The 25693-nt window shown below is 41.0% G+C and overlaps 1 protein-coding gene across 1 annotated transcript in view; it reads left to right on the top strand.

Annotated features, from left to right (window-relative positions):
• Window positions 1–25159, top strand: part of LOC133020637 (ras and Rab interactor 2-like) — a 37969-nt gene extending 12810 nt beyond the window's left edge. Inside the window, exons 4-12 of the mRNA XM_061087273.1 lie at window positions 4257–4467; window positions 6302–6413; window positions 8079–8151; window positions 8782–8873; window positions 13582–15192; window positions 21469–21777; window positions 21935–22066; window positions 22492–22655; window positions 23133–25159. Of these exons, the coding sequence (XP_060943256.1) occupies window positions 4257–4467; window positions 6302–6413; window positions 8079–8151; window positions 8782–8873; window positions 13582–15192; window positions 21469–21777; window positions 21935–22066; window positions 22492–22655; window positions 23133–23495 (3067 nt within the window). The 3' untranslated portion in view covers window positions 23496–25159. The remainder of the gene's footprint in view (window positions 1–4256; window positions 4468–6301; window positions 6414–8078; window positions 8152–8781; window positions 8874–13581; window positions 15193–21468; window positions 21778–21934; window positions 22067–22491; window positions 22656–23132) is intronic.
• Window positions 25160–25693: the final 534 nt, after the last annotated feature.

Here is a 25693-nt window from a genome sequence, read left to right as displayed (position 1 = left end):
TTTTATTGCTCAGCCTTTAATTTGCGGTAATTACTTTTATTTTCGATAAGTCACCCAACTTGCTCTTCTTTGATGGACCCCAACAGCCGCTAGTAATCAAGGTGATGGTGTACCTTCGTGTGGACATATACAGTACTGTGCAAAAGTTTTAGGCAGGTGTGAAAAAATGCTGTAAACTAAGAATGCTTTCAAAAATGGAAGTGTTATCAGTTTATTTTCATCAATTAACAAAATGCAGTGAATGAGCAGAAGAGAAATCTAAATAAAATCAATGTGTGGTGTGACCAGCCTTTGCCTTCAAAACAGCATCAATTCGTCTAGGTAGACTTGCACACAGTTTTTGAAGGAACTCGGGTGTTATGTTGTTCCAAACATCTTGGAGAACTAACCACAGATGTTCTGTGGATGTAGGCTTCCTCATATCCTTCTGTCTCTTCATGTTATCCCAGACAGACTCGATGATGTTGAGGCCAGGGCTCTGTGGGGGCCATACCATCACTTCCAGGACTTCTTGTTCTTATTTACGCTGAAGATAGTTCTTAATGACATCGGCTGTATGTTTGGGGATGTTGTCCTGCTGCAGAATAAATTTGGTGCCAATCATACGCCTCCCTGATGGTATTGCATGATGGATAAGTATCTGCCTGTATTTCTCAGCATTGAGGATATCATTAATCCTGACCAAATCTCCAACTCCATTTGCAGAAATGCAGCCCCAAACTTGCAAGGAACCTCCACCATGCTTCACTGTTGCCTGCAGACACTCATTATTGTACCGCTCTCCAGCCCTTCCAGCCAAATATTTAAACTTTTGACTTATCAGCCCAGAGCACCTGCTGCCATTTTTCTGCATCCCAGTTTAGTCCAGGCAAAGTAGCGTTTTACGACCGACTAATTGTAAAATAATTTTTTTCAGCATAGATTATTTCTATGAGGTGTCCAGAACAACATACTAAAAGTCCTAAGAAATCCTAGTTGAGGAAATATGTTTAATTCTCATCAAAGTGTGCCAATAAGGCCTGGCAACAATACACCCCAAAAAGACAATTTTTTTCCTTTACTCCTATCAAAATAAAACTTTACACAATGAAATTAACCCTGAAACGTAACATTTTTTGTATTACAAGTTTCTTTGAAAATGAATTGGAATATGCAAATGAGCTATACACTAATCGAATATGCCCCAAATACACCCAAATAGGCTTAATTTTTCCCTTTACTCCTACCACAATAAAACTTTACATAGTAAAGGTATTTATGAAAAGTAACTTTTTTTGTATTACAAGTTTCTTTTGAAATGAATTTGACAAGCACATGAGCTCCACACTTATTGAATATGTCCTAATTTGCATAGGCAGAAACACCATTCATATGTATGACAAATACATACATAAATTCATTTTCAAAGAAACTTGTAATACAAAAAATGTTACGTTTCATGGCTACTTTCATTGTGTAAAGTTTCATTTAGATAGGAGTAAAGGAAAAAATAGCCCCTTTGAGGGTGTATTGTTGCCTGGCCTTATTGGCACACATTGATGGGAATTAAACATTTTTCCTCAACTAAGATTTCTTAGGACTTTTAGTATGTTGTTCTGGACACCTCATAGAAATGATCTATGCTGAAAAAATTTATTTTACAATTACTTCTATTTTTGGCTCCAAAATGGGTTACTTTGCCTGGACTAGTTCCTATGTTTTTGTGCAGAGTTGAGTCGCTTGGCCTTGTTTCCATGTCGGAGTTATGGCTTTTTAGCTGCAACCCTTCGATGAAGACGACTTCTGATCAGACTTCTCCGGACAGCAGATGGGTGTACATGGGTACCACTGGTCTCAGCCAGTTCTGAGATGATGGCACTGCTGGACATCTTCCGATTTCGAAGGGAAATGTGCTTGATGTATTTTTCATCTGCTGCACTAAGTTTCCTTGGCCGACCACTGCGTCTATGATCCTCAACGTTGCCCGTTTCTTTGTGCTTCTTCAAAATAGCTTGATACCTTGTGTCTTGTTGCTGGGCTCAGTCTTGCCATGGTGTATGACCTGTGACATCAAACTGTCTTTCAAACCTCACATTGGTAGCAGAGTTTGGCTGTTCCTCACCCAGTTTTAAGCCTCCTACACAGCTGTTTCTGTTTCAGTTTATGACTATGTTTCAACCTACATGTGAAATTGATGATCATTCGTACCTGTTTGGTATAATTGGTTGATCATACACCCAAAATCCCTGACTTTGTGCAAGTCCACCTAGACAAATTGATGCTGGTTTGAAGGCAAAGGGTACTAACACCAAATATTGATTTGATTTAGATTTTTCTTTTGTTTGCTAACTTGGCATTTTGTTAATTGATGAAAATAAACTGTTAACATTTCCATTTTTGAAAGCATTCTTAGTTTACAGCATTTTTTCACACCTGCCTAAAACTTTTGCACAGTACTGTACGTCCTACTCTCACTGCTGTAAAAAGTTAGCCTACTGTATACAAATAAACTTGGTATTAAGATGAAAATGGCTAGGTAATGACAAAGACGTTCAAAAACAACAGAAAGTCATAGGTTTGGTCCAGGGTGGTTTTCAATTACATTCAAGTTCCCTGTTATAGGTTAACTTTTGCAAAAAAAAGTGTAAAAGTTTCCTAAATTCCCAAGCTTAACTTCCCATGGAAATTTTTCGCTCCTTTCCATCACATCACAAACCCACATGACTACACGTACACAGGCCTCTGTTGCCCAAGGTTACAGCGTCTCACACTGTAGGAACAGATGATCTGTGAATGGCTGTTGAAAGGGAAAAGTCCACCGTTATGTCTGTGTCTCATTTTGATCAACCGTTCATACAGCATGGAAAAGTTCATACAGGAAGCACACAGAAGTGCTCGAAAAATTTGTAAGAGACTGGACTTTGAGAGTGTTCAAGCAGCGAGCACTATACACCAAGAACACAAGAGAGCAGGGGTCGTGTGCCATCGTCGGGGGCAAGGTGAGGTTGTGCTCTGAAGTTTAATAAAATGGGACATTAAGTGTGTTTACCCCCTACTACAGCCCTGTTTGAATGTTAGATACTACCCTGTGTCCCAGCCGGTTGGCAGTTTGATTTAATGTGTGTGACAACCAGCAGAGAGCGCTCTTGATAGGCCTTTTAGGTTGTTAGGCGTTTGCTTTTGTGTTTTGTGCAATGTTGTGTGAAGTGTGATGAAAAGATACTTACACATAGCAGTTCAAGTTATTCCAAGAATACGCGGGATGTATTGATGAGTTTGCAGGATCTGTTATGTAGGGACTGTCTGAACCTAACTATCAATCTCTTAAACCTAGAAAAACTCTCTGGATTCCACAACCAGATTCTACACAGGCATTGTTTCTGTGTTATTCAGAAAGTACCTGTTAAATGTTGAGGAAGTGTGAAAAAATCATGGCGCTTTGACCCTGTGAAAAAATTCTACTTCCATATCTGGTTTGGCATTATTTGTATTGGAAGTCTCCACAATATTTGTTTTTATGTTTGCTTCTGTTACTGTTAGCTGTGTGTGTGTGTGTGTGTGTGTGTGTGTGTGTGTGTGTGTGTGTGTGTGTGTGTGTGTGTCTGTGTGTCTGTGTGTCTGTGTGTCTGTGTGTGTGTGTGTGTGTGTGTGTGTGTGTGTGTGTGTGTGTGTGTGTGTGTGTGTGTGTGTGTGTGAACGCACCTGACATATGCACCAGTGCTAAAAATAGTATGACAATCACAGGAATTAAGTTTGAATCATTTTGCTACTAATCCTACTTCTACCACTGCCAATGTATATCATTAGGAAACCGGGAAGATATTTTAGTTAATTTATTAAAGTGCAGAGCCACAAATCCCTCTGTTGAAGTTCAGCTGCAGCTTCCTCTGGAGCAATAACAGCACCATGTTGCCCTTAGCTCTACATCTACCAAGTTTCTTTCCCCTTTCTTTGCAAATGACAGTAGAATCAGGAAAATGTCATTTTCTGTGCTTGTGCAGGAACATGTTCTGATCTATTTTGGTGGCAATAGTCATTATAAGCATGTGTTCAATCTTTGTAGGCTCCAATAATCAAGTCTATCACAAGCCTAACTTTAGTAAAGAACTGTTTCCCATTTCTTCAGAAATGGAGTATACAGGATAATTACAATAGATTCAAAAATAACTAATGAATAATGGAGATACATCTGTCACATTTCCGCCATACTGTAATCCTGTGAACAGTTGCCTTAGTTATAAAATTCAGAGGTAATCCTGGTGTGTCCTTGTTTTCAGGCTGGGTGAGGAGGTGGCCCGTCTCTTCCTGCAGGCATCGCCTTGCGCTGGGATTGATCCGGGACTAGCTCGGGTGAGAGATTCTGGCTACGACTCCCTCCATCTCCGGCTCAGTGTTCTGGACAGACTCGTGCATACACATGCTGTCTGGCTACAGCTGTGTCTCAGCCACCAGGATGCCACCATCATGCTACAGAACCAGCCCACAGGGGTGAGGGAACAGCAGCGACTGCGGCTTCTTGTATTCAATGCTTTCACTCTTCTTTCAAAATTCAACAACCACACATAAAAACAGTAAACACAACACAAGAAACAAAATGCAATACAGTATAACACCATACACCATATCCTTCTTAATCACTGCTACAATTACCTCCTCAAGTCTTTATAGGTTGTGATGGAAATCTGGAAATACAAGAGGCTGGAACACCATATTTGTCTTTGTGTATTTAATAAGGGACTTTCTGTAGAAAGGATCAACAAAGAGAGTCACAAGGATCTCATTGGAGATGCAGGACAGTCAAATACAATGATCTTATATAGGATGACTAAGGCTATCTCTCTCAGCCAATCCTGACTGGTTCTGTAGGTGCAGGGAGATAGCTATCTAAACACAGACAACTGATTTATATGTGTTTCCTTTGGAGATAAGCACACATACATTCAGTTTGGTAGAGTTGTTGTGATAAGGTGCGCTGTACCTTTTACCTAAAAAAGGGCATGTTCAGAGTTATATTATAAACCCTCTTTTGTTAGGAATGCTGATGGCCACTCAATTTTTCCTTTTCAATCAATCAATCAAATTTGGTTTGTATAGCCCATATTCCCAATCACAATATGTCTCATACGGCTTTAACATGGTGTGACATCCTCTGCCCTTAATCCTCAACAAGAGTAAGGAAAAACTACTAAAAAAACTTTTAACAGGGTAAAAAGAACGTAGAAACCTCAGAGAGAGCCACATGTGAAAGATCCCTCTCCCAGGACAGACAGAAGTGCAACAGATGTCACGTGTAGGAAAACATCATCAGGATTTAAAGTTTTTAGCAGCATTGATCAGAAAAAACAGTTTGTACCATAATGGAAGTTAAATTAACTGATGGATTATTGTCAGTAATGGTAGAGTATCTGACGAGACATATTATATATCAAGCAGTGTTGTTGTAATCATAGTCCATTGTCAGCAGCCAGCAAGATCATGATCCACCATCAAAATCGGATGCCACTATAGTCCACAGTCATTGTCCACTGTGTGTGGACGAATGTTCAATATATTTATTACATGATCTCTTGCCAATTTTTCATAGGTGTCAGGATGTCTGCTTGGCCACAAATATGGATGAACTTGTCTTGAAAGATAAAAGTCATAAATGAAAGATACAAGTCATAATATTTCATCTATCATTACTGGTGCAAATATTCAGCAGTAGAATTGTTTTCAAGTAGTTTGAGTGAGATCTACGTTTTAGTCATAGTACATTACACACCAGTTGGCAGAGTAATGTATACCCAGACCTTATACAGTTTAATGTAAACCCTCTTCCGTTATATATTTTACTTGTAAGAAACTTAAATAGTCAATTAAATGGAGGGAGTCGCGGGACCTCATCCTTTACTTTTGGACTTGAAGAAGAGTGGAAGTATAGAATAACTTATACACTACTATGAATATTTTCCACCCTCCAACTTAAACACACACATAAACACACACACACTCACACACAAAAAAACAAAACGATGGTGTTTATCCTGAATCTTTGTTTAGTTTGACAAAAAGTCAAAGCCATTAGCTGACTAAGTCATATGTCACTTAAACTGTGAGAGGCACTGACTGTGAGTGCCACAGTGTTGAATCCGATGTTTTCACTATTACTTGACCAACCAATCATAAGTGTGTCTTCCACTATCATTTTTATTTTCAATTCATATACATCTATATATCAAAGATAATAACTAATACATGTTGGAATAACAATGCAGTTCATCACTATTGAGGGAACTTTATTGATCGTATGTTCTGATTTATGTCCTCTCCTGGCCTGCAGATGTTTGTGGTAAGGAAGTCAGCCAGTCTGCAGAGGAAAGTTATATCTCTTCGGATGGACAAAGACTCTGCAGTTCCTGTCAAAGACTTCCCTGTGAAGGAGAGCCAGTACAGTGAGCATCTTGGAACTCTGTTCATATGCCTGTTTTTATTTTGCTGTTTTTTGTTCTTTGAAATACACGAGGCTGCCAAACAGGTTTCCTCCTTCAGAAATTCCACGCAGGAGCAATAGACAGTTTAATGAAGTTAGTAAGTGATCAGGGGAAATCCATTTGAAGTCTGTCTCCACCCCACAGCAGTTGCTTTGATTACACACGATGCTCAGTGCCTGGTTTCCGCCACACACACCTTTATTTTTAATAAATTAACAAAATACTCCAAAAAACTGTTTTTTGCTTCGTCATTGTGGAGTATTGTGTGTAGATGAGAAAACCTTCCGAATGCACTATATTTCTTGATGGTTTGGTGCAGCTCAACAAAATAAAAGCACACCCTGGCTTCTATGTACATGCCTTAGACAGGCTCCATACCAAAATATACTTTTTGTACTTGTCTGTACTGTAGTCTCTTTGAAACAGTCACATGGAAATCTTATCCAGTGCGTCTGAGGTTTCAGTACAGTAAAGCTTTTGTCACTTTTTATCCCGTTTGTTATTCTTTTCTTCTTTGCTCTGTTCTATTTTCAGTCTCTTGAAAAACTGGGTATTTCCACAAGCCTAAACCACCAATTACTAATGTGTACTGTCCTCTGTTTTACCTGCGTTCTCACATTTGACTGCGTCAGCACCAGACTAGCATTTCTTAATGCTTGTATAGTGAATATATGAGCTGTGTGGGAAGCACCTACCACTGCAGCTACTGCTGATAATGGGTGTATGTTGAATAGTAAGTCACTTTAAGTTTGGAGCTGTCAGTCGTAAGTGGAGCAGAGACAGTTATTAAAATAACTACTCACAGCAGTGGGTTGTGCCGAACAGATACACACTTTTGTGTATGTCTCCTCAAAATGAGAAAACCTTAAACCGTAGGACCTAAATAGACTTTATAGAAGTTGAGCATTAAACAGTTTTACTTTTCCTATCCTGAAACCTCTCCCTAAATGCCTGAATTGCCTGAGTTTTACAATCTCACCAGTGTGTTCAGATGTCACTGCAGGCTTTTGTTTTTGTAGTGCTCTGCTCGGCGTTAACCGTTTCCAGTTGCACTTGCCATAGCGCAAACTCAGCAGCGATACCATGTACAAAAATGGCTAATTGTGTGGTGTTTGTTTTGTCGATTGTTTCATTGCAGGCATGAAACAAAAAGCTGTGTTCAAATTTTTTTTATTGCAGCTCCACAGCATTAACTTTACATAAGAGCTTTGGAACTTATCCACTCTTTCCAGTTGTACCGATGCTGAGATGTGACTTTTCATCACTTTTAGCGATGACGAGTAACAACTACATTTTAATGCTTCCTGACCGGGATCTGACAGGCATCCCATCAAGTGGGAACCAACCTGAAGGACATGTTAGTGTACTGTTTTATGTTAAAAAAAAAGTTGTTACGTTTTTTTTGGATCTATGAATGGTCTGAGTATAGCCTGGACGCCACAGGTTCCTGAGACCTGGTCTACAGTCTGTAATTATTTGCATAAAGGCTAACAGAGTTTATCCTATTTTAGAGGGGTGTAAGGTTAATCAGATTAAGTTAAATGTTAACAGGGATGAATTCATTGTGAAGAGTCACTTGTGATTAATTATTTTATAATAATTTTGGTTGTTTCTTTGTTCCTGCAGCTTTCTCTCTGGAGGGATCAGGCCTGAGCTTTGCAGACCTTTTCCGTCTTGTGGCTTTCTGCTGCATCAGCAGGTGACTTCATCATTCACACTTACTAAGGATTACACAAAGAAATGCAAACCACTCGTGATCCATGTTTAACCTGTGTATTTAACACTGTTTAGTATTCAACCATAATCCGCTAATCTGAGGCATACAGAGATCACATTGCCTTCTTCAGACAACGTAAGAGTGAGAGTGACTTCTGCTGAGTTTTTACTAGAGAGCAGGCCAGGGAAACTGCAGAATATCCAGAAGCTCTCTCACTAAGACATTTTTATTCTCTCAATACAGCCATCTGGAATATGTCTATGTTCTCTGGAGTTCAGTGTAATTTAATAATTTAAAGTGTCCAGTTTTCACAGAGAGATGAGACTAAAATCCTTCAGAAATCTTTAGGTATAAGTTTTAGTTTTGATCACTCAAGTGTCCATGGGGGAAACCTTTGTAAACTACGATGTAAAACCTCTGAAAGGTCTTGTTAAATACTCAGAGGTAGGGGAGCAGCAGGAACATTTCACCCTCCGCCCCATAAACCAAGTCTCACTCCTCTTTTACAACTCAGTGACTCACTCACACACTTCTAGTGTTCACCAATTTTCACCCACTTTTTCTTTCACCAGTTTTTTTTAACTTTCACTCTATATTTTTCCTTTTTCCTAGGGATGTGTTGCCTTTCACTCTGAAGCTTCCAGAGGCTATCGCTTCAGCAAGAACATCTGCAGATCTTGAGGAGGTTGCTAAATTTGGATCAGGTTTGTGGTTTAATATATTGTATCTTTGGGGGGGGCAATCATACAAGGAATAAGTCTGTTAAGTGACGATATACTGAAAGTCCTTTTGCAGTTTACATGTGGAAATTAATCGCATCAAAACATATCAGTGTGATGTTACCAGCAGGTATGTCAATGTAAATCATAAATCATGATCATAGGTCAGGGAGAGGATTACTATATAATCTGATAAATCCTATGAGAGTATACTGTAGGAATTTATGTGTGCAGATGCATAGTATCACTTGTATTATGTGAGTTTATCATAAATCCTTCCTTATTGCATTTACAGACAACATATCCTTTTGCAGCCAAACTGATTTGTGTACTTGGCTCATCCATGCAGATTCTGCACTGTTTTCTGTCATTCCACATCTGCTGTGTGTAAAAACTGTGGGATATTTTTCCTCTGGCATGACACTCCTAAGCTCCAAGTCAACCCTGCTCGAAGCATTAACTAGCATGCCAAGTCTCACCCTGAGTGACAAAAGCCTTATCCAGGCCCAGATATGTGATGTGTTGCTGGGTATTGACTTAGGCGTTAGCTAAACACCTCTGGAGTTTCTGCTCCACCCAGACTGTTAAAGCCTTTGGCCTTTTTACATTCATAAACACAGAACATGACCATTTTATTCGAAGTTCTTAAAAGTGTTCAGTCACTTTTAGTGAGTCACATGGAAGTGCACTTGTTATCAGTAAGTATTTATTTCTTAAAAGAGCAGACGTAATTAGTCACTGAAGTAGTAGAACCCTTCTTTGCGTGTATCAGTTAATTGTTATTAATTGTCTTTTGCCGCAGCTCAATTTGCAATTTGCTGAAGTGAGCTAGAAAACATGAAACTTGGCCCAATAACTCGAGAAGATGTGCGAATTCCACCCAAGAATCATGAGCTCAATCAGCCAGATGGTGGCGCTGTAATTGAAGCACAAATTGCAATAATTGAAGGGCCATGCCCCTCACACATACATAAGTCTGATTGAATTGAAATGTTTCCAGCTTGAAAAGCAGTGAAATGAATGAAACTTTTATTATTTCAACTTCAATGGCAAATTTCGTATACAGGCTTGGTGGACACATTTTTTTCGATAATTTTAAATCAATCAATCTTTGAATCTAAATGTCGCCATAAGCCTTCTATTAACTCCAGTTAAAGTATTGACTTTTGCTAATTTGGTTTGAGAAAATTATTCATAAAACCCAGCAAAGTAAATTCTTCATCTCAGTTCATTTACTGTACACTAGACAAGATGAAATGTTACAACATGGACTATGATTGGTCTAAAAAATTATTTAAACCATAATTAGGTGGCTGTGGCTAAGTGGTAGAGTGGTCGTCCTCCAACCTGATGGTCGGCGGTTCGATCCCCAGTCTGACCCATCTGCATGCCGAAGTGTCCTTGGGAAAGATGCTGAACCCTGAATGGCCCCCCATAGAATAACAAAGTGCTGCGATTAGATGCACTGTATGAATGTGTGTGTGAATGGGTGTATGTAAAACTGTACTGTAAAGCGCTTTGAGTGGTCATCAAGAGTAGAAAGGCCCTATATAAATACAAAACCATTTACCATTAATTTAAAGCAATTTTTCTAATTTTTTTCATCCTAAAACTTCTTCATTGCTCTTATTCATTTTGGACAACCAAGCGCCTTCATTTTGTTGGCACAAAAATAGTTGAACCCTCAAATTGCCACTTACAGTCTTGATTTTGCTTTATACCTGCTTTCTCGAAGGAATACTGTTTCTATTTTTACTTAATTTAGCTGATGTAAAAATAGTCGGCAGAAATAGTGTGGGTGTTCACACCGATTTGTGTCCATTCAGGCCCTGCTTCTGTGACTCAGATCTATGCCTAGCTTACAGTGTCTTTCACAGTAATTATGAGTTCAAAGGGACACACAATGATTGGTGGATATTCCCTTTTGATGTGGTCTTGAACAGACATGCATTCTCTCTTTTGTATTCCTCAGTGTCTCTTGTTCACTCGTAAATCGGCCCCTGTTATAGTACAGTGACACAACAGTAGGTTTTGTGTCTGTGAAGGTAATTGAACAGCAGTGAAGAGTTGATCTAAAAGGCGGTTCTGATGTACATGTGAGTTTGTGGTGATAAGAGCCGTCAATGGTTTTGGGGTGCTGTAAACATGATCAAGTTATCCCCACAGTGGAGTTATTACATTATTCCTGCCTTTGTCTGCTGCACCCGGCTGCTCCAGCTCTTGCCTGAATAATGCAGAGGATTTGTTGGTGTTGTGAACACATTGTACAAAGAATATCCCGCTGTGCATGTGTGAAAGACAGACTCAGGGTAAACTCCTCAACCAGTTCTCCAGATTTTACTGCAGATCATTTCTGAAAACGGCTTATCTTACTACCTGTATTGTTGCTCTCCACCTGTGATGACAGTTTTCTTAAACAGCATTATTTGGTCTTTATTCTCTTTGGTATTTATGAACAGAAATCATGTGTTGACATATATAGCGGGGAAGTGGTCACAGGAGACATTCACATTCAGAATGAGAATTGAAGAACTTAACGCTGTCCACTTTTGATCAGACCTCCTTTCTGTTCATTATAAATTTGTCAAATTGAAGTATAAGAAGCTTGACAGTCCATTATTTCAGGGCTGGATGGCCAAAGACCTCAAATGAATCAGGTATTAAAATTCCGTGCTTCATTTTTTTCAGTTACATCCATTAAATTAAAGCTGTGTCAGAAAGTGATAATAATACTGATATTTATCGATTTAATAATGTTATGTTTATAACAGCAGTAGTGATATTGTTTGCTCTATGCCTCTCTTTACTAAGACACGATGACAACCACTTTGGGTATTTCTCTGGAAGAACCAGTTAGTTAGAACAGTGTGCTCCAACAAGTGAGGACATTTTTGACAGTCCTCACTTTGTTAAGACTTGGTTTTAGGGTTTAGGGTTTGGGTAAGGGGCTAGGGAATGCATTATGCCAATAAGTGTCCTCACTAAGACAGCTGTACAAACGTGTGTGTGTGTGCGTGTGTTGGATGGAGCAGTGTAGTGCTTTGCTTTGCACATACTTGTGTGAACATGCTTGTATGAATTTTGCAAAATTAGAAGTTACAAGAAATTATCTATTATAAATCATCAGAACTCTATCTGAAAACATTGTATTGGCAACTTTATAAGTAATACAGTCATAGTATGTAACAAAGGGAAAAGTAAAAGACAAAATAGATGAGAGGGTTAACAAGAGCCATCAAGGAAACAGGAAAAATGTTTGTCCCTGTGCCGTTGAGCGAGAGAACAACTGACCATGCAGCTTGGGCTGAATGGGAGGGAGAGAGGCGGGAGCACTGTGCTAATATCCCGCCCAGAAAGTGTGTGGGTGAGCTAGAGAAGCCAGTCGAGTTACAGCATGTGTAGATGCAGCAGTGTGTCCTCTGCAGCACCATCAAATTTGTACAAAGTTTGAATGAGTGTGAGATCAACAGCTCGTCTGTGTGTAAGGCAGCTTTGGGGTCACAGTAAGTATTGTTATCCTCTCTTCTGCGCTGTAGTTATGTGAAGAGCTGCTCTGTGTCTGGCACTGGTATTCCTCATGTGGTACTGTTTCCACTCATGTGTGTGTGTGTGTGTGTGTGTGTGTGTGTTTCTTGTTTTGCTTTGTTTAGCACAGCCTGGACTCTAAAGGGTCAACAAATGGTTGTGTTAACGTTGTCTGGTTCTATTTTCCTCTTACATGTTTGTTTAGAAAAGTTTGAGCCTCCTTGTCTGCAGTAGTATTTAAAGATATTTTGAGAGAGATAACAATGCAGGATTTGCTTTGCATCATTGTTAATGGATGAGAGGTCAATTGAAAGTGGTCATTGTTAAGCATTTTTCAGTTTTAGATTGTGCTTGTTTTTTGCTGCTGCTCACTGTTAATCTGCAGGATTTGCTTTGAGTAAAATTGTAAGCTTCCAAGAGAACAGCATGAGACCAATACATAGTAGGGCTATAATGGTATACTTTATATTTCAATATTTTGCTAGAAAATGTATTGGGTAAAAGGGGTATACAACTACTATTACTATCTTTGTGTGTACACACAGGGCAGTTGCTCAGGGGGTAGAGCAGTCCTCCTTTAACCAGAAGTATATATATATATATACATACATATAACAATGATAATATTGCAGTGAAAGGCAGTTCCAAGAGTGGACATATTGTGATGATGTCATCACTAAGGAGTTCAGTGGAGCAGAATTGTGACATATTTCAGTGATTCTATGAGCTGGGCTAATCTCATTAACATATTTTTGCCGACAAAAGCTACTCAGATTCTACTAAGATTGTAATTAAAGTTTAGTTGAGTAATTACAATATAATAATTTGATTTGTGGTGCTTACCAAACCAAATTAACTGAATGTACTGTTCAAGCCTTCTCGTATTGGTGTTTCTGTGGGATACAAAGGTATTGCTTTTACAATTATTGAATGACCTACTAAAAATAACCTGAATTTATGTTTAGTATATTATTTGGTCAGAAAGCTAGGGACCAAATCTTTGGTCCAGGTTTGTTAAAAGATAATGATGGCCTCATTCACATGCTACTATATTATTCGGATCGTGGCACTGTTTACCCCTGGTGATCAGACAAAAACCAAATGTATTAAATTTGACACTTGTGTATTGTTTAGTCATCAACAGTTTTTTTCTCACTATCTCATCCAGGCTTCTGGGCCGCTCAGTTGTGCCATAGGAGGAAGGTCTTGTTGTCAGGGGAAGGAGCTCCCAACAGAACAATTTCTACTACTCAGGGACCAGTCTCCTTCGCAGCGGCCCCAGGGCGCCCACAGCTTCAAACTCGCAGCCCATCTGAGCTTGAGTGCTGCCAAACCAACGGAGCGCTGTGTTTCATCAACCCCCTCTTCATAAAGGTCCACCAACCAGACAGTGATTCAAGTGCCACCGCCTCAGGCACAGCAAAGCAGGTGCAGAGGGAGGAACCTACTCACAACAAAGGAGAAACCAGCCAGGATACTCAGCCCTGTTGTGGCAGCAGTCCTCAGGTCTGTAGCACAAATCACAGTGACAGAAGCCAGTCGGGTCAAAGCGAACTGCACAGCCTCATCAGAAACACAGAGCTACAAGGAGATAACAGTCAAACCAACTGCAGTCAGAAGCTAACTGCGTCTCGGTCCCCACCCCCTCGTCCACCTCTACCACGCTCTGTGTCACGGCGCTCAGCCCCCCCTGTCAGACAGCGCAGCATGCCAGAGAAGATCTCCTGGATCAACGTCCCCAAGGAGAAGGTTGAGGAGAGAGAGAGGGGCAGCAGCCTCCTGTCTCGTCTGGGCTCCTCACTAAGCATCAGCCCCTCATCCTCCCCTCCCAAGAGATTCAACATCAGCTCCCCTATATCCATCTCCCGGCCCTCTCTTCCCCTTTCTTTAACTTCTCTCTCCTCCTCTCCACGTCGGGGCAAGTTGTCACCATCATCCAGCCAGGAGGATGCTCAGTGCCACTTGGCACTGGAGGAGCAGACTATTGTGAAGGCCCTCATGCGGGCCAAACTGTCTCAGTGTTATCCTACCAAAACCACTGTTCAAGTGTCCAGCAGTGCTCCAGAACATTCAATGATGACAACCAGCAAGCAGGCAGAGAAGCAACGAGGAGAAGAAGAAGCAGGTGAGGAATGTAGTGGAGGTGGCCAGCGGCTGAGCGACATGAGCCTCTCCACTGATTCATCAGATTCTTTGGATTTCTTTCAGTCCTCAGCATTCTTCCTTCCTCCTCTGCATGACCCAAGCCCCCCTACTGAGGCTGACTTTGACACACACCTCCCCCTCTCCATCCCCCCATCCCACATGCCTTATGGCAGCATGGAGGAAGATGATGATGATGATGATGACGAGGATGAAGAAGAGCAAGACTATGGCGTCAGCCTTGAGAGTGATCAAGACCAGGACCTGACTATGGTGCCTCCCGGACATCGCACAAATCGTCGCCCCAGTGCCAGCGCTTTGGTCCTCCAAAAGGCCCTGCGAGGGCAACTGCGCAAGATGAGCGGAGTTTTCCACTCACTGCTGACGCCTGAGAAGAGGGCGATCCGCAGGGTTGTGGAGCTGTCCAGGGACAAAGGATCATACTTTGGCTGTCTGGTGCAGGACTACCTGAGCTACATGGGCGAGGGTGCGGGCACCCAAGCCTGGCAGAGCTACGCCTCTGGACTTGAGCTGCTGCAGACTCTCCGCCAGTTTATTACTCAAATGAAGAGCTACCTGATACAGAGCTCCGAAATGGAGCCGCCAATTGAGAGCCTTATTCCTGAAGATCAGATCGGTAAGTGGCAGGAAAAAATTTTCTACTCTCTTTTGTCTAGTTCTTAGGTCTTTAGTGTTCTTTTTCTAGTGTTTTAAGGAATGACTCATGCACTTTAAATATCACTGTACCTCATTCTGGCAAACAATGTGAGCATAATCCTTTAATTATAGTTATTGTATGTTGTCTTCCTAAAGGTTTGGTCAACTCCTGTTAGATTACTACTGACTGCTCAACTTTTCAACCTGTTGCCATTTAGGCATCATAAATTCGTCCTCAACTCAAAGGATTGGTGGTGAGAGTCATTTTTGTGTGTATTTGCAAATAATTTAGGGATTATTTTTAGGAAGTGTGAATGGGTGACAGAGTCACAAAAAATGTGTTTAATGCACATACAAAGGTTTCACTTCATTATTTTAGCAGTGAGGACTTCGGAAAACTTGTCCTCATGTGTGCGTGTGTGTTTATGTGTACATTCCTGGTGAAGCCATGGCCATAAGGCTGGTTGTAGATAATCGTATGCTGTCATGTAAGGGTAGATGTTAAATCAGTCTTAGTGCAAAATCCTTCTTCTTCTTTGTTTGGTTTATTGGAGGAGGGCACCAATGTCAAGGTGCATTACCACCATTTACTGTGTTTACAGGGCGATAGTCTATAGGTCATATTTTCTTTTCCCCTTTTATATTGCTGTGTAATTTCCCTCCTTTATTGCAACATACAATACCATGATGACAGCAACATGAAAGAAAAAAACCAGACACAGTGATATATATACACAAGAACACACGCACCTGCCAGAAGAGCAGTCTGAATCAGGAAGACTAAGATTCAGTGGCTGCATCAGACCTTGGACAGAGTGTCATGTAAACACTGAGCACAAAGAGGTTTATATCCCAGGCGGAAGGGGGCTGTTGAACCAACCTGTTTCTACTGGCCCTGTTCACATAGCATGAGCACTAATCTTTAATGTTGACATTTTACATTAACATTTTTAATAGTTATTATTATTTATTATTCATGTCACCTATACCACGTTATAGGTGACATTATCGGCATCCGTTCAATTTACTTATCAAAACTATAATGACAGCTCTGGCTGTGACATTACTTTTATGATGTTCCCTGTGACTCTCTTTACGAAAGGTCTAGTGAAAGACTACTGCTGCTGCATTATGGAAACGGGTAAGATCCTTAGAATAAGGAGGAAGAGTGTCTTCTTTTATTGTCAGGTGTCAGATTTAGCATGCAAAACAAGATGGCTGTCAGTTTCAGAGGACACTGTCATCCAAGATGCCATGGTAAATGGTAAATGGTTTTGTACTTATATAGAGCTTTTCTAGTCTTGATCACCACTCAAAGCGCTTTACAGTACAGTTTTACATTCACCCATTCACACACACATTCATACAGTGCATCTATTCGCAGCACTTTGTTATTCTATGGGGGGCCATTCAGGGTTCAGCATCTTGCCCAAGGCCACTTCGGCATGCAGATGGGTCAGACTGGGGATCGAACTGCCGACCTTCAGGTCCACTCTACCCCTCAGCCACAGCCGCCCTTGTGGCTGTGGCAGGCGTGGTGACAACCTGGTGACAAGGTTATGGTGTCGAGCCATTTTATCGACTGTTTAAAGTTCCACCAGATACACAGCAAAATCTATGATATAGTTGTTAACTTTAAATTAATAACAATGGTTGTTCCATAACAATAAAAAGCACTGACCAATGTTAGGACCATTAGCATGTATGCAGAAGTGGCATGAAAACAATCCAAGTTGCTTGTAGACAGTATTTAATTCATAAATGTAGCACAGGGTTATATTCTATCAATGATGTTTTTACACTGCGAATGAACACAAACTTTGGAGCACAGGGAGGCGTCCTGAATCGATAAAGTCCAGACATTGTTCCCTCTTGTTCAATTGTGCACTTGTTCAACCTGTCCTCTGTTGGCAAACATTTAAATAATTGAAGGCAAAGTTCAATTAATTCACATTCCTAAGTTGTAATTGACACTGCTGTCACTCTCTGCCACAATCTCTGCCACCCAAACATGTCAAAAAGGACTGAAAGTCAGGACACATCATGTCAGATGCTTCAGTTTTGACCAGTCTTTAACATATTTAGCTCTGGACGTCTCCTATGAATCAGGTCTTTTCCAGACTAACATCCCATAGTGAACAGGATGTAAGGTCTTTTATTAATGTCGGGCAGGGATCAGGGGCTCTGGAAATAGGAGGCTTATTAGATATGGAAATTTATTTCTATATCTAAGAAGGTCGAAAGAGAATCCAAAGAAAATGACACACAAGATTATAATTATAATTGTTTAATTAGATGAGGAAACATCACAACATTTCTTATTATCCAGTGAAACTTTGACACTTTTTCCTCTCAAATATTTCCATCATAGGCCACCCATGTAAATAAAGAGAAGACATTCAAAAACTGAGTGAGAAAAGACAAAAATATTGGATGGTTTTTCATGGTTTGTATGTCACCTGTCACAGATTCCCATCTCTTGTCTGTTTTCTGAGTTGCCTTGTTTTTCAAAACAACACACTGGGCACTGCTGTAGTTTTTCTGGGAATAGTTGCACAATATTTTGTTGTAGCAGTTTCAGAGAGGGTTTTCTCCTCAGCTCAGAAGCTGGCCAGCCCAGATGGTTTGAGAGGCTGCCTGCCAAGACATGCAGTCCCAGTCTTACTCCACTTCTTTTATACCAACTCTCCAATCAGGATGTGGGGATTTGAGGCAAGCCCCCGTCTTTCTTTGCATTTTGTTGAGGTTTCTCTCTCTCTCTCTCTCTCTCTCTCTCTCTCTCTCTCTCTCTCTCTCTCTCTCTCTCTCTCTCTCTCTCTCTCTCTCTCTCTCTCTCTCTCTCTCTCTCTCTCTCTCTCTCTCTCTCTCTCTCTCTCTCTCTCTCTCTCTCTCTCTCTCTCTCTCTCTCTCTCTCTCGTGCTCTCTTTGCTTTAATGGAACCTTGCTGAGGTTCAAAGCCATGACTCTCTGTTTGTGGTGCTTCACTAAGTCTTCTTGCGTTACAACAACACCAGAGTGTAAACTTTACACTACGAGGTTGTTTACACTTGGGACATTTTAGTTGTTTCCAAATTGTTCTCATTTTGGTTCTTAGCTAAGCTTCATATTCACATATTTATTTTCATCTAATTTAAAACAAGAAAGAAAATAAGTTTGTTTCCAAAGTGGGAACTCTGTGTTTCCAGAACATTCACTCTATGATTCTTTGAAGAGATCACCTCATCATTGAGGTGTTGAGAAAATGAAATGTTTGTGAATTAATCAATAATGGAGTCCGAAGTATTAGTCTCTCAACCTGCTGTATTTATGTCCCAATGTACAAAGACTATTTTAAGTTGGAGGAAGCCTCAGGAGCGTTATCTTGGTTCCGTGACCGGACAGATAAACACCCCTCCTGTTTACACCAGGCTATTTATACTCCAAGGACACATTGGGCTCTTTACATGTCTTTGCCCTTCTCTTTGTGTGTGTGCATGGTATAGTTGCGGGATTTATGTGTTTCTGTCTGCGAAACTGATGACAAGGTGACCTGGTGGATAAGGCTTTTACATTTGCTGCTCTGAATGATTTGCTGTCAGTTCAGGTTTACTGTCGTGTCCAAACATATTGCTACATTCAGGAAAATAAACTGTTTATCATCATTCAGGGAAGCAAACTCAAAAACATGACAATCTTAAGGGTCAGAACGAGCACTCTTAAATTAGTAGCTGCACAGCTCTCACAGGTAAACCCCTACTATGACAAAAGCAGGGAATTCCTCAGCATATACTGTAGTATGTCTGGATTCCAAGATGATACTACAGTGGCCATTGGCCAATGTGGTCATGTCCAGAGGGTTGCTGTTCAGCCATGTTTCAATCAAAACACATATGCATAGAATTATTATATTGACCAGATAAATTAGTTAGCATAAATTATATAAAATGTATTCAATACTTGTAGCATGTGAGACACTGTACAGACTAAAGAATGTCAGGTGCTTTGTTTCATGTCCCTGGGACAATTGTTGAGGACCATATGTATTAGGGGCAATGAAAGGGAAGAGAGTATGTTTGGAGAGAGGTTTGTATTCAGCAGGAGGAGGTGTTGCTTCCTGGCAAAAAGCATGTGTTTGTGTTTTGTGGCTGATAAGTTGATTTTTAGGAAATATCTTATGACCACAGGGAAAATACTGTCAGACTCCTAAAACTCTGTAAGACACAGTACTTTTTAAGGAACTATAATATGTATGTGTGTAAATCTGGACACATCTTCCTATTCAAATGACCTGAACAGCTCTCAATCTAATGCCCAGTGCAGAGTGTGGAATGTTGGCTCTGCGTTCCCTGTAACACACAGACCTGTGGAGCGTCCTGTGATTACCAAGCTGCAGGAGAAATATCACAAAATGAAGACATTTCTAAAAACACATGTATAGGACCTTTTCTATAAAATGTGAGAAATGCAAATGCAGTATCTTTGTCCCCAGTGTCTTTTTCTTAATCTAATCAACAGAACAAAACAGACTTTTTTCACCTCAAAGCAGGAGAAACATAACTTTCATGATTAGTGATACTCCTTGAGGCTCTTAAAGGGTTTGGTTTTGTTCATGCTGACTCATTGGCCTGTCTTCCTGCTGTAGAACATAGCCATTGGTATTTGCACCTGAGGTTTTCCTGCTGACACAAGTCAAAAATATCTGCTGTGAAAATGTCTGCAAACTAAGAACCAGCAGGTCACTGGAGAAGCTGGTCACAGTGAATTCTAACATTTTTGCTTAAAGGAATGACTTAATGTTCACCTTTAATCAGACGCAGTAAAATACATTCAACATGCTTGTCACCTACTTACTGCAGCCCTCAGACTGTAGTGGTGGAATGAGGAAGTGAGAATGTGCTGTGTGTGAGAGGCTGGCACGAGAGCCTTGCCTCTCAAAATCACTTCGACCTCACCTGTCTGGCCCAAGTCCAGCAGAGGTGTCGGGTGCGGACAAACCTTCCATTAAAGCCAGGAGAGGTGGAATAAAATTACATTTATGTTATGTGTGTTATGTGTTACTGGCTGTCCTCAATTTCTAATCTTTGTCTGCAGATGTGCTCAACAAAAAAAAAACTGCTGAGTTCCCCCAATTCTGGAAAATAGTCAGCAACACAAACAGACAGCACTCAACACATGGTCCTTATTCAGCAGTGCTGTGGTTTGGCCTCCATCCTGTCTGTATAATGATATCATGGTGTGCGTTAGTCAGACTGCACCAGCTGAGCTTGTAAAAGCTGATGTTGACACTGTCACTGCGTGGATACAGACCTCTGGTCTCTGTGCACATAATACTGCGACAGCTACAGCAACACACTCAACTTCCTTAACTGTGACGTGTGCAGATGGTGAACAGCAGTAACTTGGGTTTCACATATGTCATTAGTTGTGGGGTCTTGACTGATACTATTGTGTCTGACCGGGTTCGCAACTAGACTAATAAGGAACGGAAATTCAACCTTGGCATTAGTTGTGAAATACTGACAGGAAATTACTTTAAAATAGACGTTACAGAGACAAACAGGTTTTTATAGAAATAGTCCACGCCTGCCTATCAGAGTTCATTCATTCATGTTGTCCACACACACAATCAGTCAATACTCCAAGCACAACCCCAAACCACAGCCCAGGATCTTCTGAACCACTTAACGGAAGTGAATATTAGGCAGCACAGCAATGAGTTTAAGGATCGGAGAGGAGAGTCATAGAGGATCGTCTGTTTTACCTTTGCAAAAGCGCGTTGTGAAGTCTGCATGTTGTCGCCAATCAGACACCTCTTCTTTAAAGTCAAAATCAGGAGGAAATCATCTGGTGGATTGTCTTGGTCCCTGTGGAGTTTTCCTGGAGCTACTAGCCGGGGCTAACGCCGTATGCCTGACAACGAAATACATATTGAGTATGTTGTATTCAACTCCAACGTGGACGATTCTCTTTCCTGAGTTGTTGGTTTGAGAAGATCAGCTGTAAAACCAAGATCCGACTATTTTTGTCTTTGTTTTTGCCTTGATTTAAATGGAATGAACTGATTTGTGTTTTGCTCGTGGGGGGGAGACTGAAACTGACTTTCTATAGACGCTGAGACTGTGGTTCACCAAAAAGTCTTAAGATGACAATATTATCGTTTATCGCCATTATTTCTTGGACAATATATCCTCCAACAAAAGTAGTTATCATGACAAGCCTAGTCAAATGTTTACAATTATAACGTCATCCTAATCAAAAAGCTTCCTCCTCTCTTCAGACCGGGTCCTGGAGAAAGCCATGCACAAGTGCGTGCTGAAGCCTCTAAAGCCGGTAGTGAGTGCGGCCCTAAAGGAGTTCCAGGTGAGCAGCGGAGCGTGGCAAGAACTGCAGGAGAACTTGTCACTGGCCAAGGCACGGCAGCCGCAAGATGTGGGTGTCGAAGGGATGCTACCCCCGGATCACGTGGCCATTGAGAAGATCAAGCACAAGTTCCAGACCATGTGTAAACTGTACTCTCCAGAGAAAAAGGTTACACTGCTGCTGAGAGTGTGCAAACTCATCTACACCATCATGGAAGACAATTCAGGTAGATACTCACAGGTTAAACTGACTTCTTGCCAAAGCAATGACGTTGAGATGAAGTAGAACTACTCAATAACCTGTAAATAATATTCATGCATGAGGTGATCTGAAGGGGAATCGTGAAAGAAACAAATCTGATGATCCTGGTGTCTGCGTCTCAGGTCGTCTATATGGTGCTGACGACTTCCTGCCGATGCTGACCTATGTTTTGGCCCAGTGTGATATGCCTCATCTGGACAATGAGATACTTTACATGATGGAGCTGCTGGACCCTTCACAGCTTCATGGAGAAGGTATCTGAGTTAAATCCTCCCACACACACTCTCCACACTCTGCTTACTCCTCTGTGTAGTCTCACATATCCACAGCTACATCCATAGCTCTGTGTCAGTGCTGGAAAATGTTCTGACTTTTACGTTCTCTTTTTCCCACATTAAAAATGCAGTGACTGCAAAAAAGTGTCCATGAACATGTGCATTATTAAAATTAAATCAGCTGATTCCACTCAAAGAAGACACCACAGGAAACGGTGAAAGACGTGTTGATTGTGATCGGTTCGAACCTTTGTCAAAACTTTCCAGCTCAAAGGTGCTTGAAGTAATGATGATGTCAACATGGCAACAGACACGTGTCCAGCGGGAGGTTTCTACCCACAGTGTACATGCAGTGAGTCGGAGTAGCCTCTGTGCTCATGAAGACTCTGTGTGTCATTATCCAGGTGGTTACTATCTGACCAGTGCCTATGGAGCGATGTCCCTGATCAGAAATTTCCAGGAGGAGCAAGCTGCTCGAGTCCTGAGCTCGGAAACCAGAGACACACTCCACCAGTGGCACCGGCGCCGCACCACCCAGCGCTCTGCTCCCTCCATTGATGACTTTCAGGTAAAAACACACACAATTGTATAGATCAATTGTATAGATTGTTCTATATATAAACTATATGAGTATATATAAAGACTACTTCTGCTCAAGACAAATTAAAATCTGAAATATTTTGAGAATTTTATCCTACAAGTACTATTTATGCATCTCTAAAAATGCCACAAATTACAAATATACATAACGACGTATTTTTAACTGTCATTGTCCTCAATACAGACAGTATGAGTGCTTTGTTTTATCGACTGTTGTTTGTGTAGGTCATACCTTGACTTCACGTGTTAATGAATAACAGTGAAGATTAATATGTCTATATATTGTTTTGTTTTGTACACACACACTTTGTTTTCTCCTATATTATTTTTTTTTTAAAACCTTTGGATAGACAAACCACCAAAGAAAAAGTCTTGGTGAATCATTATCATTATCAGAAATAAACCTCCACCTAGTTTAATTGTTTTTCTCTTTACTTTCCCTCAGAATTACCTGCGGGTGGCTCTGCAGGAGCTGGACAGTGGCTGCACGGCCAAGACTCTACAGGTCCGCCCTTACGCCAACGTAGAGGAGGTGTGCCAGCTGTGTGCCCAGAAGTTTAAGGTATCTGACCCTCAGAACTACGGCCTCTTCTTGCTGATGGAGGGCAGCAGCCAGCAGCTTGCACCGGACACCTATCCTCAGAAGATCAAAGCTGAGCTCCACAGCCGCCCACAGGCTGCCCCCTTCCACTTCGTCTTCCGACGTGTTGCCAACAGCAGCACTCTGTCGACAGCTCCCTTCGAAGCTATCCCCAACCTGAATGAGCTCAGCATGGACCTGTCTGACTCCTCCCCCCAACCCCGGTGAAGCTTGCGCCTGTGCCCAGCTCCGATCCTCAGCCTGACAGGGGGCCAGCTGGAAGTTTGAACAGGGGCTTTGTCTCCCTGCTGTGAGAATATCACTCATAATCTCTAACAAACATGGTGTCAGCAGACCAAAGGGGGCGAGCATGTTGAAAGGATTTAACTGTGCCAAACCGTGCCAGTCTTTACAAGGCCCAAGTTCTCCTTTTGGATGGCACGTCTGTCTCAGTCAACACCCCCTTGCTGGAAAGTTCTTTCCGACAGACACGGTGAAAGAGGAAAGAGGGGAAGGAAATGAAAGAGATTGAGTCTATTTTTAACCTCCTTGGCTTTAGATTTGGAATCAGAGCTCTTAATGTCTAACCACACATTTATCGTAGAAATGTAGGGCATTATGTACAGATTTATTGAAGATCATGTGTTCAGTCCTGCCTTAATGCTGGTGCATGAGTTGCAGTTTCACAGTCAGATTTTATTGTCGCTACCATTGAGGTACGGGAAATCAAATATAAATCTATTCTTTGATTCATCGCTATAAATATATCATGGATTTATTAAGTGTGTACTATTAACTGCTATATACTTGGTACAGTTGCTGGTAAACTGTATTCTGTAGTTTTGAAACTGTTCATGCTTTGGTCTGTTTGGGGGGGGTTAGGTGACACCCAGTGGTGCCTGGTGCACATAGCAATCTAATATTTGCCATTAGAATCAGGACGTTTAAAGTTAAACAGCCACTCAGCTGTACACTTACACTCAAGAAAAATATACATTTGTTATGTTTTTCTTAGCTGTATCTGTAGCCCTCCTTATCTGTTAATTACAATCCAGTCATATCCAGTCTATGCACATAATCATTGTTCATTAACCACTTGTTGCTGCATGTGTTCTTAACAATGTTTTGGTAAGAAACAGATATTGTGAGTGTTTATATAAGAATTAATGAAAATTTATAAAATATTGTTCCTGCATGTAATTTGTGTTTTAAGGTAATGTTGGAAACAGGCAGGTCTGCCAGTGTCAAGAACAATGTGACATTCATGGATGTATTTACTCATTATCCTGGTGATATGAAAGATACTTGTTCCGTATTGCATGTTAACTTTTCCATTTAGATTGACAACATGTAACAGAGATTGATAACTGTGTCTATGTACTACTGACAGATGAGAGAGGTTTTTGTTGTGCTGAGAAGAAAAGAGGGTAAATGAAGCTTGTTGCAGCTCCGAGGCCTTGGCCAGATAAACAAGCTGTGTGGTTGTTTGTGGAGAGAGAAATGCTGAGATGGTCTGAGTCTGTGACGCAGTCTGCATCAGTAATGACTTTGGCTCTGTCAGGAAACATTACTTGAAAGCGTTTCAGTTAGTGGAGAGGGAAGTGGAAGATGATGCAGGTGAAGGAAACCTGTTGGAGCTAGTAGAGAGGTATTAATAGAGAGGTAGAGAGGAATAGCCTGTACGTAGCTCACTATGTGTATCTCTCTGGGCGCAGTGTGCACAGTCTGCATTGACTCATACTGCCATGTTATTGGCACTGTCTTTGATTAGCAAATTGAGTATTTATATGTATCTGTGCTGGAATTTATCACAGATGTTTATTTCATGTTTGTAATATTCTGTATTGTGTCAAAGTATAATTCTCATTCAGCAGAAATCTTCTTGCTTGTTATTTGCCATTGTACAATATCATGAATATTCTTTTGTACTTAATAAACATTGGATCTAGAATCATGTTTGTCTTTCTGTCTTCAATACATGTTACTGACTTGACCTCTTCCCAAAGGTCCCTTTGCCTTATCGTCTGCAGAACCAGGACCGCAGCTGCAGCGACATCGTGGATAATGATCTGTGGATCGCGTATCAGAGATCGGGATCATAATGGTGGATCCAGTATGGCGGATTCTGTATCGTGTTGGCATCTGATAATGGTGGTGGACCACGATTGTGGTGGCAGCTGATGGTGGATCCTGATGGCAGCAGTGGACAATGACTGTGGACTATAGTGGCATCCGATCTTGATGGTGGATCATGATCTTGCTGGCTGCTGACCATGGACTATGATTGCATCAGGACTGCTTGATATACAATATGTCTCCTCGGAAACTTGACCGTTACTGACAATAATCTATCAATTCATTGACCTCCAGTTATGCCTCAAAAAATGTATTCTTATCAATGCTGCTAAAACCATTATCTTGATGAT

Source organism: Limanda limanda, chromosome 15, assembly GCF_963576545.1.
Source record: "Limanda limanda chromosome 15, fLimLim1.1, whole genome shotgun sequence".
NCBI lineage: Eukaryota > Metazoa > Chordata > Actinopteri > Pleuronectiformes > Pleuronectidae > Limanda > Limanda limanda.
The sequence above is the reverse complement of the archived record's forward strand: the minus strand, read 5'-3'. Positions and strand labels throughout refer to the sequence as shown.